Here is a 20,923-nt window from a genome sequence, read left to right as displayed (position 1 = left end):
AATCCTCTGTTTTTCTCATCCCTGTTTTTCCTTGTTTTGCTACCTGCAAAACACGACACGTGGACAACTTTAAGACCAACGCATCGGATGTAATAATCCTCACCCAATCTTGACCGTTGATCTTAAAATTGCCCATGTGTCGTGTTCTGCAGGTAGCAACACAAGGAAAAACAGGAATGAGAAAAACAGAGGATTTTGATCCTATAATAAGTAGCAACCCATAGATTGCCACGTCATCTGCGGACTATAATAAATATTAAACCCTATTATTAGGGCTCGCGGGTGGGTAAAAAAAAAAAAAAAGTGCTACCAATATAATAAGTAGCAACCCACAGATTGCCACGTCATCTGCCGACTATAATAAATATTAAACCGGGACACGTTTGACTTCAACTCTAATTAGGAAGGTTTTATTTCCTGCGCGCGTTTCTATTTCTTGCCCTTTAAGTTTGAAAGACTCAATAAATATGTCTAAGCTAATCCCAACCCAACACAGATATTTTTTGAGAAGAAGAAGAAGCAGTCAGTGGCACTTATCTCAGGACTCATGGGAGTTGTTGATGAAGAGAAGGAGGGTTCCTCAGCTTCTGTTCCTCTTGAAAGAAGGGGAAAAGAGGTGTGGGAGATCGAAGCAGAAGCAGAAGCAGAAGCAGAAGCAGAGGCAATAGAGCCAAACGTGAGAGAGGTAGAGAAGCTATTAGATTATATATTCAGCGATGGGAAGTTATTGCTTGAAGCATTGATTCATCCATCCTTCTGTCCAGTGAAGAAGTGTATTTCTTATGAGAGATTGGAATATATAGGTGATTCTGTGCTCAACTTGTTGGTGGCGAGGGAATTGTTCTTTCTATATCCAGAACTCTCGCCAGGATTGCTTTCGAAACTCCGGGCAACCAACGTCGATAATGAGAAGCTTGCACGAGTTGCAGTTAAACATGGGTTCCATCACTACTTGAGGCATAAGGTTCCTCGTCTCAATGAACAAGTAAAACCCAACTCTTCTTTTTTTTCTTCTTCTTCTTTATAGAGTTAAGTATCATCTTCTGGTTCTTTGAAAAATCCATGAATTGCGGCACTTTAGAAATGTTCAGCCTGGGTAGTGCAATATAGCGTTGAGTCACCTTTGAGTTGTTAGGACTTCAATTTACTTGTTCAAACTTCTAGCGCTATCTGGATTGTACATTGCACTTTCCAAGTTGACCAAAACTTTCAAGTATTCAAGTGGGCCATATGGCTAGGAGAGAGAGAGAGAGAGAGAGAGAGAGAGAGAGATTATGGGGCTCGATTGGTATGCCATCAAATCCTGTACAATAGGTTTCACTTCCATATATGGATGGTTTCTAGTGTAACAATGATTCTGGCCATATTGTTTACAATAGAAAATTAATGTCCTTGACATTTTTGCAATTGGTACCTTTCTTTCTTTCTTATTAATGTATTTATTTATTTATTTATTGCATCATTGGGACCATGATTTCAAGTATTGATCTTGTATCGGTCGTATTAGATCGATATCGGCTGAGATCGATCCCTTATCTCTAACCGATCTGAATCGATAATCCATATCATTTCAGGGGTAAAATAGTAAAACTATTAGTAACTTTAAAAAAAAAATAGGGGTAAAACCGATTGATACCCACTAATCCGATCCGATCTAGATTGGTATCAGTATTGATAAAATACCGATACCGATACCGATATCAATACCAATACCATCCCCTAAATCCATGATTGGGACTACCATCTAAAGTTGCACTTCTTTATTGAGATGAAATTAAAATCATAAAAAGCATTGAGATTTTTTTCCGACTCTTAAGGTGGAGAGAGAATCTCTTCATCCACCATGATTTGATCTATGGATTGGACTTTTGGCTAAGTGAATTTTGTCATTACCTCTCATCTACTATTCTATGGATATTATTCTAGATGTCATGGCTTAAGATGTTCTCTCTTCATCATGGGTGAAAAAAACACTCAATCCATAAGTATTTAACAATTTTTCAGTGATCACTAACCTCTTTAAACTCGTTCAGATTCAGGAGTTTAGCCGAGAGATCTTGGACTATCCTATCCATTCCAATGGCCTCATCGATACACCAAGAGCCCTTGCTAATATTGTGGAATCTCTTGTTGGGGCTGTTTTTGTTGATAGCCTGTCCTCACTAGAAACAGTTTGGCAGGTTCTCTCTCTCTCACTCATCAGTGTTTACATTATTGTTATGAACTTAGATAATTTTTTCTCCCTCAGGCGATCAAGGGATTATTGGAGCCGATAATTTATCTGGAGACACTAGGGAAACATCCAGTGACACAGCTTTTTGAGTTCTGTCAAAAGAAAGGATTGCAGCCGCGCTTTGTGAAGGACTCCTGGAGTGAAAATGCTGCGGTGGACGTTTTCATTGGTGATAAATTGGTGGGGACAGCCACCTGTGGGGTCAAGAAAGAAATTGCCCAGAATCGAGCTGCTAAAGCTGCCTTAGGTATTTTTCTCAGTACGATACTGTTTTCATATTTTTTTTATTAGGAGAAAAAAATATTAATTATTAAAATAAGTATCTATCAGGATATTATGATTCATAGTTAGAGTTTTCAAGTTCATAGCCATTTCGGCTAAGGGTTTAACCAAGAAAATTAGGTCATTGTTTTTTTTTTGCAAACGACGGGTATCTAAGTCTTTGGCCTCATTAGTCCCGTGGTATCATACTAACCCCACAACCGCATGGAGCGGGTCTTACCGAGGTTGAATGAGAACCATTCAACCTTAATTAAAAACAGTGAAGAGCACTAAACACCCCCGTGTGAGTGGCCCAAGGTGTGCGTAGTCGGAGTCTAACTTATTAGGTCATACTTAGTTCTATAACAAAATTTTGATTTAAACAAAAAATCTACAGTTTCCACAAGTAGTGGTATTGTGCTCCATGGCCATATGTTGGCGCTGTTGGTAGACATGAGATTCTCCAGCTCCATTGCATCACTCCAAATGTCGTCTATCTCCCATCCTTTCTTCCTAGTTTGGTTCATCCCAAATATAAGGCTCCTGCTTGTCGCCTCAAGATGCTTGCATGTCATCATATAATTAACATAAAGTAAGATACACTTTCCTTCGGTTATAAGCGAAACAACCCAACCAGAAATATTTTTGATGTTGTTAGTGATCCCTGTGCAAGTTAAAGAAGTGTTATTATTTGAAATGGTGTAGGGTTAAGTATGGTCACTTGTCACTCATAGTGCGTAAGGATGCCATTAGAGATCCAGTACTCTACCTATTTTAGGATGATTTATGGATTGGTTTGGCACACCCAAAGGAGACTTGGTTCCTGTGTCTCCAAATATAGTTACACATAATAATAAAAACACTGAAAAAGAAATCCAATTTATTTGAAGAGATGGTATTAGAGTTGAAGAAAAACATAATTAAATTTGAAAAGAAAGAACCATTTAATAGTTCAGTTTTAAGGCCCCACGGATCAGCAACCTAGATCCTTTTGATGAACTCATAGGAGAGGAAAACATACCAAGTATTCTCATATTAGTTGTGGCAAAACTACAAAAAGGGTCAATATCCACCCATTTTCTCAGAATGTCTTTAATGAGAATTTCTTCATGCACTATTCTCCGAAAGAAAAACTTAAATTTTAGTAGATTTTGAGTTTTTATAAATAGTGCCACTAGTGCGAGTATGGAGATATGCAAGTATACCTGCTTGAGAATCCACTGGAGTTAGTAAAATATTAGACTTTAGAAATTTGACAGTTATTTTAGTGGAGAAAGATCCATATTTTGAGAGGTGCCACCACCACCTGTCATCATTATCAGAAATAGGAATTCAAAGAAGAAGAATTTTGTTACTTAAAAAAAGAGGGAGTAATGAATTTAACAAACTAACATTCCATTTATTCCCCAACATGAAATCATTAACCTTAAGGAGGTGTGGGGAAGGGTGTTAGAAAACAATGAAGTTTGTAAGGGAAGAAGTGGGGATGGATTTGATCCAGGGATCAGTCCAAAAGTTTGTGTCCTTACCATTGCCAATTTTTAAGAAAATCATTTTTGGAGAGTTGGGAGGATACTTACAATGTTGTTCCAACAAATCTTCTTCTTTACGCAGAGTTTTTTGATATGATACTAATATCAATCCATATCGGTTTGAAAATATAGTTTTTTCAAAATTAGGGGCAAAAGTGACCGATATGCACCTATTTGGATCGGTGTATGCCAATATTGACATCGATATCGGTAACTAAATCCTTGGCCCCTGCCCAACAACTATCAAGGCATATCTTACTACTAAATCTATTAATAATTATAAGGACTGTCGATTATGTTCTCGTCATTCTCGTACTTTCTGATCCATACAGATGGAATTCACTTCAGAGTTGTGTCCTTTAATGGATTTTATCTGTGTGAATCAGACCGTACGAGAATCAATGACATGATCCTATCTACTCATAGATTGCCATGTCATCTACGTACTATAATAAATATTAAACCCTGAAACGTTTTGGCTTCAACTCTTATTATGACGTTTTTATTTCCAGGTTTCTATTTTTTTGCCTACATATAAAATTATTTCGTATTTAGTTTTCTTTTCTCCTCCTGCACCGCAGATTTATTTGAGGAAAACAAAAACCAGTTAGCGTTACTTATCTCAGAACTTACGGGAGTTGTTGACAAAGAGGAGGAGGATTCCTCACCTTCAGTTATTGAAGAAGAAAGAGTTAAAAAGGTGTGGGAGATCAAAGCAGAAGCAGAAGAAGTAGAGCCAAACGTGAGAGAGGTACAAGAGATATTAGATTATATATTCAAAGATGATAAGTTGTTGCTTGAAGCATTGGTTCACCCATCCTTCTGTCTTCCGATGAAAAAAGCGTGTATTTCATATGAGAGATTAGAATATATAGGCGATTCTGTGCTCAACTTGTTGGTAGCAAGGAAACTGTTCTTTCAGTATCCCGAACTCTCACCGGGATTTCTTTCCAAACTCCGGGCAGCCAACGTCGACAACGAGAAGCTTGCGCGAGTTGCAGTTAAACATGGCTTCCATCATTACTTAAGGCATAAGTCTCCTCGTCTCAATGAACAAGTAAAACCCAACTCATCTCTTTCATCTACTCTTATATATCATCTTCTAGTTCTTTGAAAATCCATGAAACAACCATGAATTGCACCACTTTAGAAGAGGTTGAATGTAGGACTTTGGACAGTGCAATATACTATCGAGGCATTTGTGAGTATGTAATGACTTCAATCCTGTTGTACACCCTGCTACTCGTTAGTGCTATTTGGATTGAGATAGGATCCGTTGTTTGTACGATCACCTGATTGTACAAGTCTGCATTCAACACTTGTCTCATTTTCTGCCATTACAATGATAAATAGGGATATATTTGAGAATAAAAATGACAAATATTGGATGTTGACTTGTACAATCCGATGATCATTCGAGCAGCTGATCGATTTTCATCTGGATTTGTACATTGCACTTTCTAAGTTTTACCTTTTAAAAACCATCATATATGACGGTTTGGTGTTGACCATTTTAAAAAAAGTTTGGTGTTGACTAACTGACCTAAAATTTTAAGAATTTAAGTGGGCCATGTGGCTAGTTAGGATGTTTTAAGGTTTGCTTGGTATGTTATCTTAAAATAGAGTTTGAGTAAAAAATGAATTCTAAATTGAAAAATAGAGAAGATTCAGGTTTTAGAATACGTTTTAATCCATAATCCATTCCAAAAATATGTATCATACAAAATCTTAATTTGGCCATTTTTTAATGACATACATGGTGGAGAAAATCTCTTCATCCACCATGATTTGATATTTAGATTGGACTCTTGGAAAAGTGAATTTTGTCACTTACTCTCATCTCTTATTTGTACGAAATCAAGAAAACCTTCTTTCAGTCCAGTCCAAAGATTAAATGTCATGATTTAAGATGTTCTGATGAAGGGAAACTTAGGCAACGGATTTGCTGCTTGTACAATCACCTGATTGTACGAGTTAGCGATCAACACCTGTCTTTTTTGTTCTCAGATATACCTCTCTTTATCCTTGTAATGGCAGAAAATAGGACAAGTGTCATTTGCTGACTTGTACGATCAGGTGATCGTATGAGCAGTGAATTCTATCTCGAAACTCGGTCCATAAACATTTAATAATTTTCCAAAATCTCTAACCTCTTTCATTAACTTGTTCAGATTCAGGAGTTCAGCCAAGAGATTTTGGACTATCCTATCCACTCCAATGGCCTCATCGATACACCAAAAGCCCTTGCTGATATTGTGGAGGCCCTTGTTGGGGCTGTTTTTATTGATAGCCAGTCCTCACTAGAAACAGTTTGGCAGGTTCTCTCTCTCTCTCTCTCTCTCTCTCTCTCTCATCATTGTTTCCATTATTATTATGAACTCATATAAATTTTTTCTCTCCCAGGTGTTCAAGGGATTATTGGAGCCGATAATTAGTTTGGAGACTCTACGGACACATCCAGTGACACAACTTTTTGAGTTCTGTCAAAAGGAAAAATTGGAGCTGCGCTTTGTAAAGGATTCCTGGAATGAAAATGCTGCGGTAGACGTTTTTATAGGTGATAAATTGGTGGGGACAGCCACCTGTGAAGCCAAGAAAGAAATTGCCCAGAATCGAGCTGCCAAAGCTGCCTTAGATTACCTTAAGGTCACAATTGCTTTGCCTCTCTCTCTCTTTCATTTTTTCTTTTCTTTCCTCTTGTTATATAGTTGTATGAGATAGGTTTCCCATGATGCCAATTGGGAGGAATGGCATGGTTTTAAAAAGTGGAATCGAATTGATCAAATTGGCATTGATTCAATCCCCGATTCTGGTTTTTGCAACCTTTGTTGGATTATACAATATAAAATATTACTTTAGTAAAGTTAAAATTTCAAATAATTTTCAAAACCTTTTCCCCCCTTTTTATTTTTTGAATATTGTCTGTATACTAGTAAACAAGTAGAGAGCTAAAAGTAATTTTTCTCAAGTTTGTTGAGTCCCACATCAGAAGTGGATGAAAAGTGTGAGGGGTTTATATGTGGGAATGTTTCTTAAGGGTGCAAGGCCTTAAGAGAGGCACTCTCCCTTGTCATGTGAGTGTGGGGATTCCTATGGTGCTTTTGAATAGCGCAAGATATATAATTCTAAAAGTGTTTTTGGGTTATGGGAAAAGTGCTCTCTGTTGTCTTTTTCTGAGTGTTTTAAGACAAATTGTGACTATTTTTATAAAAAAACCTCTCTGTTTACTATCATTTTTCGTACACAGTATACATTGAGTATTACCTTTGGTTCTCCCTATTGCAATCACTTATTGGAGTTGCACCTTAAGAAAATGGGGAGTTGTTTTATCTTAGAGGTGAGGACGTTAGTCAACCCGGTTGCATATAAGTACAAGACGTTCAAATACCTTAAGGAAAGTATTTTTATACGACTCAACTTTACATTATTGAAGGACTTTTGTTTACAATTCTGCTTATTCGGTTTGACTTTATACATTGAGTATTACCTTGATTCTCCCTATTGCAATTACTTATTAGAGTTGCACCTTAAGAGATTGGGGAGTTGTTTTATCTTGGAGATGAGAACGTTGGTCAACCCGATTGCATACAAGTACGGGACGTTCAAATACCTTAAGGAGAGTATTCTTATACGACTCAACTCTACATTATTGAAGGACTTCTGTTTACAATTATGCTTATTCGATTTGACTTGTAAATGATACTCTCCTTCTTGATTTAATAATATTTTATTAAGAGAATTGTCAAAGTCTTATACCTAGTGCCATATTCTATTTCTTACAACCTTCACCATTAATGGGGGTTTTGGAAAAGATATCATCCATATGGGCTCACATATTCAGAGTGGGAGAAAAAATAAAAATAAAAATCCCATATGAAAGGAAATTACACTATACATAGTTGGAAGTTTTTACCCCATATTGTATTATATATATATATTCACCTAAATTTCATATACAATATAATAGTTGCATTTTTCCTGAATTTGACATAGTCAAATTTGAGCCAAAAAAATTTGGTCTTGCATTTTAATCGCTTGCAACTCTTCAGCTTTATTGTTTCAATATTGTTTCAAGGTTTCAGAATGTGTTCTGGACCCAAAATCTGTTATGAGAATGCATACCAAACAGAAACTTACTCCTTGGTGATTGTTGAGATTTTTGTGAGAATCGTAGAGAAAGATGTTGGAACATTAGAGCTTTGATGAGAGACAAGGAAGATGAATATTGAAAACAAGGTTGTAACTCTTTTCAAATATAACACTATTTGTATCCACATCCGATTAGTTTTCAAACAAATTTGGATAATTTTATGGTTTTGATTTTTTGAATTCTGGCTGCCGTAAACAAATATGAATACAATTTTTGTCTATCTATTTTCATCTTTATCAAAGACTAGAGAGTGGAGTCGTGAGTCTAGAGAGAGTGGCGGTGAACTGGAGAAGACGAGAAAATGAATGGTTGAACCCATTACCCCTCTAGGGTTCATGTTGAAGTGCCATATCTGAAATTGCATAGAAGTCCTCATGAATCTTTTTCTATATATATATATATATATATATCTTGTTTAATTACTTGTAATATTCTATGAATTTGGTAAAAAGTATTTTATTATTATAAAATTATAATTTAATTATATTTGTATAATTAGACCTAAAAATATTTTAGTATTCTAAAATTTTATTTAATTATATTTTTATAATTAGACCTAAACAAACCAGATAATATCAGGTCTAAAATTGAAATGTTCATATCTGCATCTAATTAGCTTTTGGACAGATTCAAATAGTCTTATGGAAAACAATATATTTTTTTTTTAATATGAATTTCACTAAATGGATACGAATATGAATTCTCGACTATCCATTTAACCCATAATTCCACATACTTTATCATGGTGACTGTGGGAACCTTTACTAAATGGGCTCACTTGGGTTTGTCCTTTTATTGCATATGATAATTTATGAAGAGGAAAAAGACTCTTTGAACATTAGGTTTATGCAATACCTCGTCACATAAAATATTTTATTATTTTTTTTCATTCCTTTAAAGAATGAATAAGAAAGTTCTTTATGTGATCATCGAGGAGGTGTTGTCTACACCACAAGTTCGAAGCACTCTTTCCCTTGTGAATGTCATGGAATTCATCAATCTTGGTTAATGTTATTTTACACCAAAAAAAAAAAAAAAAAAAACAAAAACAAAACCTTTAACAGTTGATGAGAGATTTTTGAAAAATAAAAAAACTTCCCACCTAGCTAGCCGGGTAGGAAATCCGGGTTCGGAGCTTAATTTTGGGTACTAGAAAGTAGGAGTGTCAATTCGTGGCCCGACCCTACTAAATCGACTGGGATCGACCGTTTATAGACCGGCCCGACCCAGACCTTTTATTAAACGTGTCGGGCTTGAGCCCGGCCCTTTTATAAATGGTCGGTCTCGGTTTTGCTACTTGGACCGTCGGGCGCCCGACCAAGACCGACCGAATAATGCCCGACCGAGACTGGCCTATTGTGCACCGACTTGGCCCGACCCTTTAATGATTGTAGAATACCTATTTTACCCCCAAAATTAAAGAATAAAAACTAAAAAGTAAAGACATGTTCACATTTTAAATAATGGTTATATTTGGTATCATATATTGATTTATTGTCATTTTTTTTGGCTTGCATGAGTGGGCCGGAATATAAGAGTACATTTTAAAGATGGCCCTTTTAAAAACCGGTTAAAGCCTGTTTAACATTAAACATGTCCGTAGTCCGGTTAAGGCCCGATTAAAGCCCGAATAAGGTAGCCCGATTATAGCCCGAGGCCGACCGACCGAATATAAAGTGTAGCATGCCCTCAATAAATAAGTTCGATTAGTTAAATGGGCAGACATGGTGTAGCCTTTGAAAGTCTTCAAGCCCGATTAAGTCCACCAAAACCGGACCGACTTGACCGATTGACACCCCTACTAGAAATTACTAGATTATTCGGAGGCCCATTCCCATAGGCCATGGCCAACGATTTAAGACTCTTAAGGGTATTTAAGTAAACTAGGTTGACTTTCATCGTCATCCACTATTTCCTTCGAACGGGGAATTGAACCTTTAACTTATCAGAAGACGATTCATTCTAGGATCTGGATTCCACACCTCTCCTTCTTTGATCGAAACTTGGAGGAGAAGAAAAGGTTTTAGCGATCGAAACTTGGAAATTTGTTTTCTTCAAACAACTATTTAATCGAAGAGTTCCCATCATCGCAGGGAGAAGGAAGAGAAGATGGATTTCGAGCTGAGAGCTGCGAAAGAGAAGCTCGAGAGAGAGCAGAGGGAGAGGAAAGATAGGGCTAGGTTGAAGGTCGAAAGAGAGAGAAAATCCAAACAAGAAGCTGTCCGTCAGAGAGAGGCAATCGAAGCTGCCCAGAGAACTCGGAGGCTCGATGCTGCTGAGGCTCAACTCAAGGTTAGATATTCTTAATTTTTCCTTTTTCTGTTTATTTCAATTATTTTTAGAAGATTCTGTGCCTTTTTTATTTCATCGTTTGTCTTGTATTTTGAATGATTCGCCTCCCTCCCACCTCTTTTTTAGATGAGTGATGAACCAACTAATTAGGGTTGTTACTTAGAGACAGTTCGATTTGGTAATCTTCAACTTGTTTGTTGCTTGTATTGATTGGCTCGCTCTTTTCGTAGAAAGATGTCAGATATTTGATAACAATAAAAAATTGCGATAGAAGGCTCTTTGGGGACAAAATTACTCAAGAGGGGAATTTTGTTGTAAATTGAGGATAATATACGGAGTTTCTGCCCTTCCTGAACTTGGAAAAGGAAATATTGGATTCGAATGTCCGATGTCCTTGTCGATCAAGTCCATACCCAATGGGACAGTAGGTACTTTATTGATTCTCCTTCTGACTCACGTTCTTTGCTTAACTCTGTTAATTGAAAGGATTACCTACTGTAAGACATCTCATTGCCTAAGAACCGAAGTTGAAACTATTGGAATGACTAATGGGGCCTTTCTGCCTAATTTCCCTCCAGATCCCAAGCAATACCACCGAAGGCTGTTTTACCCAATTGCTTCAAAATGGGCTATATTTCTTTGTTGGACACTTCAATTTTCAATTTTTATTTTGTAACCTTTCCAGTCATTGTCATGCCTTTCCAATAATTGAGTGGGTATATGCTTGTAATAGACAATAAAGATAGAAGAAACTAAAGAACATTAGATAAATCATGGAACTCGCAAGAATCCATCTTGATGATCAATCTTTTATACTTTTAGGTTTTAAGAATGAACAAGATAATGGAGAATGGATGCATACAGAGAAAATTTGTAAAGTGAGTAACAGATGGTCCTACTCAATATCTTAAGACTAACTTGCTTGGATGTATTGATTGTTTATGTCCAATGCACTATGCATGTGCATTCATTTCATCTCAGCTAAACTACCATGGATTTCGCTGTCCAAAGAAATTCCCCCGGCCACTAAAACCAAAATGAGAGAATCATTGTACTGGTTGTTTGAAATTTTGCTCAATATTGAGGTCTTGTCTACTAGAATAAAAAAGTGATAAAAAATCAAAATGAGGCTGGCCCTCATTTAGGTGGGATTTCTTTGAGTTGTTTTTGTTCCTTTCTTTTTTTACTTTTACTATTCTTTTGGTCTTTGCATGGATCCATGTTGCTCATCCCATGTAGTTGGGATAAGTATGAGTTGTTGTTGTTTTTGTTGTTGTTGTTCACATTAAAATGAGTCAAATATTTAATAGTTCAAATGTTAAGATGGATGACCTTTTTCTTTTAATTTGTAGTACTAGGAACTGAACGTTTATGGTGATGGTTGTAATTTTTGCAAAAGTGAAGCGCTTGCTTTTCAGTAATAGATTCTCCTATAAAGTAATGAATAGAATTTTCAATCTCTTAGATATTATGAGGGTTGGCAGCAGGAAAGGTTGGATAGGTTGATAGTGCAGTTTGGGGAGAAGGATCTGCTGGTGGTGGGCTTTCTCAAGGATTGAAGGAAGAAGTTTTTAATCTAAAGGCTAGATTTGGATCAAATTTGACCTCAAAATTAATGGTTAGATCTTAAGTGAATAAATATTATATCTGAATAATTGATTTTCAGGATTAAAATATATATATATATATATATATAATCTTTGAATTTGATGAGTGGAACATAGGAGAGAGAAGGGGTGGCTGATGGTAGCAGAATAAGGGGTTATCAGTTTGAAATTTGGCAAAGATAAGATGGGAAAGAAGTAGGTTACAATGGGGAGGGAGGTAATATATTGAGAAAGGGATAGAGATGAAGTTTCCTAAAAATGTGGATCTGAAATTGATGACAAATCGAAAAACAGAGAGAGAAGAAGAAGAAGAAGAAGAAGAGGAGAGAGTAATTCCGTGTGTGGGGAGAGAAGTGAGATCTCTCTGGATCTGAGAGGAGAGAGAAAGCTAGTTTATGGAGAAGAGAGTAACATCATTGGCAACAACCGATATTCTAAACCAAAATTAATTTATTTTATTCCATTCGTGGGGTTGTAATGCAAAAGTAAGTTACATGTAAACTACCCCAGCAGTTTATAACCCTAAGCAAGACAAATAGGACACAACAACTAACCTGATAATGACCAGAAATAGGACCAGGAAACAAGGAAATAAAACTATCAAATAAACCCCCAAGGATACAATAGCAATGCAAGAGCAAAACCAGCCCAAAACCCAGCCTAATAGGAGAGAGAAGGGCATGCGATAGGGCTGGAGAGAGAGAGGTGCGGCCGGGTCTGTGGGGCTCCAATTGAGCTGCAAACTTGGTCAATTGTAGGGCCCAGTGAGGGTACAAAAACCCCCAAAGTTGATAGTCTTCGGACGGCTCGTTGTGGAGTTATGTACTTTCTTGATTTTCAGACCTAGGTGAGAGAAACTGAGAGAAATTTTCAAAAACTTTGATTGGGTTGCTTGGGCAGGAATGAGGAGGGGATCGAGTGATCCTTGTAAGGCTATGAAAACCCTCTGAAAGGGGCATGCGGATCTGAGGCCAATTGGGGAAGTAAGAGGAGATCGATCTCTCTCCTAGTTCCTCTAGGAATGCTGGTCGATTCTGTCTTGGAAGGGCTGAACAGGTCTGAATCTTTTAATAATGATAAACAGTAACAAGAAGTAATGGCAGCAACAGTAAAACAAAGAATAAGAATGAAAAGAAACAAAACAAGTGTGGGTGGGATTGGCCATCTCGGCCTGGCATCTCACCCACAGCTATCCTAGCTATTTACGCAATTGACTGCAATCATTCATTATTCAAATATGAGAATTGAGAGTACACAAGCTCTTCTATATAGAGGGCAAATTAGCAGCCATACCATAACTAGGAGTTAGACCCCAAGTCGGATTAGACCTTACATAATAGGAGTTGGACTCTAAATAGGACTAGACTAGAACTCCAGCATGGAGTAGGTAACTAACTAGTCATTCACTAATATGGAAACCTAAACTGACTAAAAACTGAAATAATAAAGGAAATAGACTCAAAACAGGACTCTAACTAAACTACTGAGTTAAATCCCGTTTTTCTATTTTCTACCCATATTTTAGGCCCATTAAAGTGGCCCATTACAAAGAAAACCCATGGGATCAAAGGCCTAACATATACCAATCTAAGGCTTATTTGCAATAAAATAAGCCCATTAAGTGACTAAATCATCTATCAGTCCACCATCCAGTGGTACAAAATCAGCAACAAAAATTTCATTGTCGAAGATGCAACTTGGAAACACGAAATCAATTGGAACCATTTTATGCTCCTCCACAAGTTGATCTTCAACTATCATTGGTGCCACCTCGTCCCCTATCATTGGTGTTCGTCCTCTTGCTTTTCCACCCACTATTCGAAGACTGAGATTAGCTTGCCGAAGGAAGCATCCAATTGTCTAAGCAAGAGTAGGAGCATTTGACTAGATGGTTGCTCTTGCCTTCGACACTCCTCAAGATATTCATTAACTATTCGCAAGCATTCCTGATTCACTTGAATTTATTGGAAGAAAATATATTTCTTCGTTCCTTTTATTTCACTCATGCTCCTAAGATTTAAGCTCAGAAAATCCTTGCGATTCTTCTTCTTTTCTTTTTTCTTTGTTACCCCTATCAGTTCTGAAAATTGAGATGCATCTTTTTATTCAGATTTTAATTACTTTTGCGTCCCTGATCCTGTTTTAAGAAAATTATGAAATAGCCACTGCTTCATTATTTGGATTTTAATCACTTTTGTGGGCCATGGCAGCCAAAGATTCGGGTTTTGTAACCCGGGGTTGCATTACATCCTGCTGCCTGGCCTGCTTGAACATGAATACATATTGACGACTGAAGTTTGTCCTTTCAACCCCTGTTCCATGGTGGTTCTCACATTATTGGTTTTGGTTAGGAGTTCTATGGTCATAATGATTTATCAATGTTTCTATTCCTGTCACTAGTAAATTAAATGCTAATTCCTGATTCAGGAGTAGAACTAATCCACAAAGTTCTTCATATTTTCCCTTCAGGCTGATCAACAAATGGAAGAAAGTTTACTTGCTGGCAAAGGAGTCGTGTTTTTCCGTATTTTGGAAGCTATACCTTGTCAGGGTTATGGAGATAAAATCAAATTGCCACCTTCCTGCTTCACTGAATTATCTGATCAAGGTGCTCTTGATAAAGGACCCATGTACTTCCAACTTTCAAAAGTTCAACATGAGGCTCATCAAGATTCAGAGGCCACTGAACTAGGGAACCTTGGAACAACACATTCAGGTGTTTTGGAATTCACTGCATCTGAAGGCTTTGTTGAGCTTCCTCCTCATGTATGGAACAACTTATTCGCTGGTGAAGCTCCCAGTGCTCCTTTAATTGAGGTTCGCTATGTTAGGCTGCCAAAAGGAAATTATGTGAAATTACAGCCAGATGGGATGGGTTTCTTGGACATACCGAATCACAAGGCTGTTCTTGAAACGGGCCTGAGGCAGCATGCTACTCTTTCTCAAGGTGATGTTGTCACAGTTAACCATGGAGATCTGAGCTATAAGTTGCGCGTTCTAGAGCTAAAACCCTCTTCCAGTGTATCAGTGCTGGAAACAGATGTTGATGTTGATATAGTGGGGCCTAATTCAACTTCGACAGATCAACATGTTTTAATCCCACTCAAACTACGACATGCAGTTTCTGGATTGGTCGAGGAAGGGAAGTATACCTATTACAAGTTCTCCTTAGATGCTGAAATTAGTGAGAAAGTAACCTCCGGTGCCAGTGTTGAGATTAAGATAGAGTCTGAGACAGATGGGAGCGATACAGATCTTTATGTATCTAGGCATCCTATCATATTCCCTACTCAGCACCAGCATGAATGGTCTTCCCATGATATAGGCTCAAAGGTTTTAATCCTTAGCCCAAAGGATCGAAGTTTGAGTGCAGGTACCTATAGCATCGGTGTTTTTGGTTTCAAGGGAACATCAAACTATCAAATTTCTGTGGGTGTTCAAGATAATATAAATCATAGGGTGGGTGAACAAGCCATGTCTTCCTCTCTGATGTTGGATGTTGACTCGGTTGAATGTCGGAATTGTAAACATTATATACCCAGTAGGACTATTGCATTGCATGAAGCATACTGCAGTAGACATAATATCATCTGTCAACATGATGGTTGTGGGGTTGTTCTCAGAAGGGAGGAGGCTACGAAACATGTACACTGTGAGAAGTGTGGGCGTGCCTTCCAACAGGGAGAGATGGAGAAGCACATGAAAGTTTTCCATGAGCCCCTCCACTGCCATTGCGGAGTAACCCTTGAGAAGGAAGAGATGGTGAGTAACAGAATACCTTTAACAGCCCTATTGTGGGAATCAATGTATGTGTACTGAAGTTTCTCTTTCTACTTTTGTGGCAGGTGCAACACCAGTCCTCTGTCTGCCCCCTGCGCCTAGTTACTTGCAGGTTCTGTGGGGACATGGTCCAAGCTGGTACTTATGCAACAGATGTGCGAGACCGATTAAGAGGACTTTCTGAGCATGAGAGTCATTGTGGGTCCAGAACAGCCACCTGTGATTCTTGTGGACGTTCTGTCATGTTGAAGGAGATGGATATCCACAGAATTGCCGTGCATCCGAATAATTAATCTTGTGAATGGGTATGGTATAGATCATCGATCCCAGGATGGTTCCCAAGGGTCCTCCAGTCCAAGGTTCCAGTGCTTAATGGTTGATGCATTTTTGCCAACTCTGGCATTTGTAAGTTGTAACAATTATGTGGATGTCATCTGATTTGCATTTTGAAAGGTGACCCAAAAACTGTTGGTTATACATGTGTCATTTATATATCATTTGTTCCCACCCTCCCCAGTATTCTTTAGGATGGGGAGGTCAACAAATTCAAAAGAGTAAAAAACCTTGGCAATAGTTTTTATGGATGGCATGTTTCTCGGTATATTCGTAGGCCCTGCCCTTATATCCAGATTGTCGTCTTACTATTGCTCTCCGAACATTTATGGCAAGTTTATGCTAGAACCTGCAGATTAAATATTAAGCTGCTCATATGCTTTGTTGGTCTGCAATCTGCATATTTTATAAAGCTGCTCATCTGCCTTGTTGGTCTACAATCTGTATATTTGTTATATCAGTCACTTGATAAGGAATTTGGGCAGAGTGGCTACAGCAGTATACCATCGAGTGGTGAAGGTGAGTCGGCATCTACGTGCACTCAAATGATCCATCTAGCAGGTAATCCAGATGCGCACATTGTAAATGATCCATCTAGTTGGTGATCCAGATGTGTACATTGTACTTGATCTAGCTGAGGCTATTGCAGTCATCGGATGGGGCAGGCAAGAACTAGACCTGGAGGCGGTTGGGCGTGCGTATGAGCGAGTACAGGGTTTGTTCTGCGCATACCTTCTTCAGTTAATGCGTGTCCATCGAAGCCATTTCTATTTGGCTGACCACCATTCCGGTGGACTACAAGAGCAACAATGCCTCTGGACATTGTTACTTGTATAACTTTTCTGGCTTTTTAAGTATCTTGGATGGAGTTTTCCTTAAACAACTCCTTCACCGATGGCTGTTATTTATTGCACGTGGATGGACATGGGGAACAGTGAAGGGCATTTCCATCATATAGATGGAGGCGTAGGTGTAATGGTGATGGTAGATTTATGGGTGAGGATTGGGCTCCAATGATCATCCAAGGGTTGGTCCATATTTTAACAACTGTCAACACCTGGGGATGTGTGTCCAAGCCTTCTCAGCCCTTGGATGGATTGTGGGAAGGTCTGAATTGGGTCTGTGGTGAATGTGAACCTTTTACCATGTGTGAAGGAAAATCTGAAGTTAATCAACTAGGAGGATTTATTATTATTATTATTATTATTATTATTTTCTCGGTTATGGTGGTGCTTACGTTGTTGGCAAGATATGATTGGTCCACATATTTCTACGAGAAAACAAAAAAAAAAAGTTGGTCCACATCTTATTAATTGTTTCATCTGCTCAAGTCAATTTCAGTTAAAATAAGGACAAAAATTCTGTAATTCTGATGTGAGAGGTTTTTTAAATCTACCACGTGGCATATTATTAGATTGAGATGAATTCTGTAAACAGATAGAGCCTAAGGTGCATGTTCACACCATAAGTTTCAACCAAAATAGAATTAATTAAGTGGTAAAACAGAGTTTTGAAAATATAGTGTAGAAATAAAGCTGTACATAAAAGAAATCTACAACTAAAAATTTGAAGGGCATCAATTTGTGTCTGAAATATGATGTGCTAAATCCAACACATGTTCAAAATGCTCGAACATTTAAATTGTTACATTCTCTTTTTATATGACAAAAATTAGTGTTCAGATCAGATATGTTCTCTATACTTTTTATCGCATGTATGGTAACTTATTGTACCTTGTCTTCCTATTATTGAACCTTTTATTCGCACATGGTAGTTTCTATTTAAAACTAATCAATTCTTTGGTTTATATGGTATTGCTCCTCCGTATACAGATTGCATGTCCTTTTTCCTAATTTGGAATTTTGGACACCCACTATACATGTGTCTCCCAAATTCATATATACTATATATGTTTTTCCCTAATTTCCTCTACGGAGAACATTTGTTAATTTTACATTTCCCAAATTCATACATACTATACATGCTTTTCCCTAATTTCCTCTAGGAGAGAACATTTGTCAACTTCTAACGTTTCTTATTGTGGTAAAGATTTTCCAAGATGCCAGAATGAGAAACTACACAAATGAGATGGCAAGAAACAGATTTGTTTAATAAGACTCATATTTTGTCGGAGAGAGTGTATCAATATGGGCCCATGACTCATTGTGTGAGATCGCATATGAAGGAATCTCCACTCCCATATCATCATAGATTTTTTTCTCCCATTAAGACTATAGCTAGAAGAGATCCAATTATGTTAAAGATTGAGATATATTTACTAGACCATGATATATCTTCTAATTTTGGGGAGAGGTTAGAAAATACTGAACATCTTAAAGATTTACTTCAAACCCAACTAAAAAAAAAAAAAAATGCAATGGGGATCTGTCGTAGACCCAACAACAGGCCTCATGCACCATGTGTTTGGTCAGCCAATAAAATGTTAGTTTTCATGCTAGCACTAATAACTATTAAGTATGAGAGATTTTTAGTTTAGAAAAATCTTCTTGTTACCACGTTTGGTGAAAAAAAAAAGAAGTTGTAATCTTTTTTTTTTTTTTTTTTTTTAATATAACAATTTTTTTTAAATAAAGATAAAATCCTGTCATTTTATATATCAAATGGAAACGTATGCAAGACAATAACAATTTTTTTTTCCGAAAAGACTCCCTATTATAGGTCACAAATTTCTTTTAATCAGGCTTGATTTTTTAGATGATGAGCTAAACTGACAGAAGACCTATCCTGTTTTAAGAGTTTTAAGGATGGAAAAAATATCCAAAAGGAAGGGAAACACCCCCAAGGTAGTATGGTAGAAGTGCAATATCTCTAAAAACTCTTGCATTCCTTATGAACAAAACTTGGTTGTTGCCTGAGTTGCAGTCAATCTTGTACCAACTAGGGAAATGAAATCTCAGAGGTAGGGGTGAAAAAATTCACCTTAGGTGGGTATTTTCAAACCTGCCATGGCATTCCATTCCCTTGGCTATTCCATTCCCTTGGCTGTAACCAAGTAGCTACAACCCAGGCAGCAACAAAAAAATTTCCATTCCTTACCTGCCGTAGGAAATAAAAAGTGAGACCAAAAACACTCTCAAATAAATAATTTTTTTTGTTTTTCCCTACGGTTATGTTTGGTTGCAAGGGATATTTAAAGGAAAGGGAAGTTAAATTTTCATACTTAAAAAGGACATTTTTATAACTATTACTCCATATGATCCGATGTGATTGTATAAAATACTTCATTTTGTAACCATATTTAGTAATGACACATTTTACACGTAATTTTTAGTTTACATATTATAGTAAAAGGTTTTGGATGCAAAATAAAGTGAAATCTAATAACCAAATATGGAATTATTTAAAGTTAATGATATAATCACATTGGGTAATGATTCAAACATTTCCTTTTTAAGTATGAAAGTTTCACTTCCCCTCTCTTTAATTATCCTTGCAACCAAATGGAGCCTAAGTGAATCATGCTCGTAAATGTTCCGTCCTAAATCTCAATGGTTCTCTAACTCATGTTCTGGAGAAACTACAAGAAAACTGGATGTACCAAATAGTTTCTAATTCATTATTACAAAAGATACACGTTTTATCCAGTCAAAGAAATTAATTGAGTTTCATCCTACTAGTAGGAAGACCATTGTGAAGGATTTTCCACAAGAAGATTTTGAAATTAGGATGGATATTAACTCTTAAGCTTTCAAATTATGTCTTCTATATCTTAGTTGCTTGCGGAAATGAAATGGAATCAGCTTCTTATAAGAAGGAAAGTTGCTGACTTATTAGAAAACATTCTAGATTTAGTTATTGCAAAGTTCTCGCCTCTTTGACATTGCACATGCAAGAACCTCATGCATCAGCTACGCGCTTTATAGATCCATTGATCCACATAATGTGTCACATTAAGGAAACATTTTGACAATATAATTAGCAATATATCTAAGAAATATGCTGTAAATGAGTTGGAGATTTCAACTTCTAATAGAAATCATAGAAATCAACATTATTAAAATGTGGATGAGGTGCAATATTAAAATCTTATAGCTTGAGAATCAAAAGATCATGCCAAATGTCGACTTTCCGGCCAACCCTTATCCAACAACACACCAAGATAATTAAGAGTTGACCTCTCCCATTTACGCATGGAACTTGAATAGTTGGCAGAGGCTACAACTCTAAATTAACAACAATTAATTAAAGCTAATCAGATCATTATAGCAAAAGATTTTAGGGAAATTTGTCCAGATCTATTGTATACGATTTTTTTTTTTAGTAAGAGATAAGAAAATAAATTACAAAAATGTAAGATTGACTTTGTTTTACACTTATTTTTCTTGTAAATTTACTTATTTTGAAATCATTGTTTAAAACTAGTAGATCTTGGAAATCATCTCAAGATTTATACATGACCGTATACATACAACCATTGTATCTTCAATCATTAGATGAGAGAGAGGGGAGATGTGTTTTTTTTTTTCATTTTTACCCCCACTCCTATCTAACGATTAAAAGGCGCAAGAACATTTTAATGTTGTTTGACACTTACACCTCGATACAAGAAGGGAAAAATGACCGCCTCTACCTCCGTAAAATGAAAAATCTCATCTATGTTGGATACCCTGCACACGCATTCATTGACCCTGCTCTGGTGCAAGGGCAATGCACCTTAGCAACAATCCCCCTCTCTTTTGTTTTTGTTTTAAAATTCTTGTATGTAACATCAAAA

General features: G+C 37.0%; 2 protein-coding genes across 2 annotated transcripts; both read left to right on the top strand.

The window, feature by feature from the left end:
* The first annotated feature begins 547 nt into the window (after positions 1 to 547).
* Positions 548 to 8,173, top strand: LOC122093102 (endoribonuclease Dicer homolog 1). Its single transcript, XM_042663351.1, has 8 exons — positions 548 to 985; positions 2,034 to 2,180; positions 2,249 to 2,480; positions 4,608 to 5,083; positions 6,064 to 6,102; positions 6,198 to 6,344; positions 6,430 to 6,672; positions 8,102 to 8,173. Exons 1-8 carry the CDS (start codon positions 548 to 550, stop codon positions 8,171 to 8,173), a joined length of 1,794 nt encoding a protein of 597 aa, XP_042519285.1.
* A 1,907-nt stretch (positions 8,174 to 10,080) lies between these two features.
* Positions 10,081 to 16,456, top strand: LOC122094409. The gene is made up of 3 exons (XM_042665202.1): positions 10,081 to 10,468; positions 14,545 to 15,837; positions 15,921 to 16,456. The coding sequence occupies exons 1-3, from the start codon at positions 10,286 to 10,288 to the stop codon at positions 16,146 to 16,148; spliced, it is 1,704 nt and encodes a 567-aa protein (XP_042521136.1). The 5' UTR covers positions 10,081 to 10,285; the 3' UTR covers positions 16,149 to 16,456.
* The last annotated feature ends 4,467 nt before the right edge of the window (positions 16,457 to 20,923 follow it).

Source organism: Macadamia integrifolia, chromosome 11, assembly GCF_013358625.1.
Source record: "Macadamia integrifolia cultivar HAES 741 chromosome 11, SCU_Mint_v3, whole genome shotgun sequence".
Lineage (NCBI taxonomy): Eukaryota > Viridiplantae > Streptophyta > Magnoliopsida > Proteales > Proteaceae > Macadamia > Macadamia integrifolia.
Note: the sequence above shows the minus strand (reverse complement) of the source record. Positions and strands in the feature narration are given on the sequence as shown.

What these genes read in the sequence shown, in the direction of transcription:
- LOC122093102 (XM_042663351.1), top strand. Translation starts at nt 548, where the DNA reads ATGGGAGTTGTTGATGAAGAGAAGGAGGGTTCCTCAGCTTCTGTTCCT. An exon ending in TTCCTCGTCTCAATGAACAA is followed by an intron (nt 986 to 2,033) that starts GTAAAACCCAAC and finishes AAACTCGTTCAG; the next exon opens with ATTCAGGAGTTTAGCCGAGA. An exon ending in CACTAGAAACAGTTTGGCAG is followed by an intron (nt 2,181 to 2,248) that starts GTTCTCTCTCTC and finishes TTTCTCCCTCAG; the next exon opens with GCGATCAAGGGATTATTGGA.
- LOC122094409 (XM_042665202.1), top strand. Translation starts at nt 10,286, where the DNA reads ATGGATTTCGAGCTGAGAGCTGCGAAAGAGAAGCTCGAGAGAGAGCAG. An exon ending in CTGCTGAGGCTCAACTCAAG is followed by an intron (nt 10,469 to 14,544) that starts GTTAGATATTCT and finishes TTTTCCCTTCAG; the next exon opens with GCTGATCAACAAATGGAAGA. An exon ending in CCCTTGAGAAGGAAGAGATG is followed by an intron (nt 15,838 to 15,920) that starts GTGAGTAACAGA and finishes CTTTTGTGGCAG; the next exon opens with GTGCAACACCAGTCCTCTGT.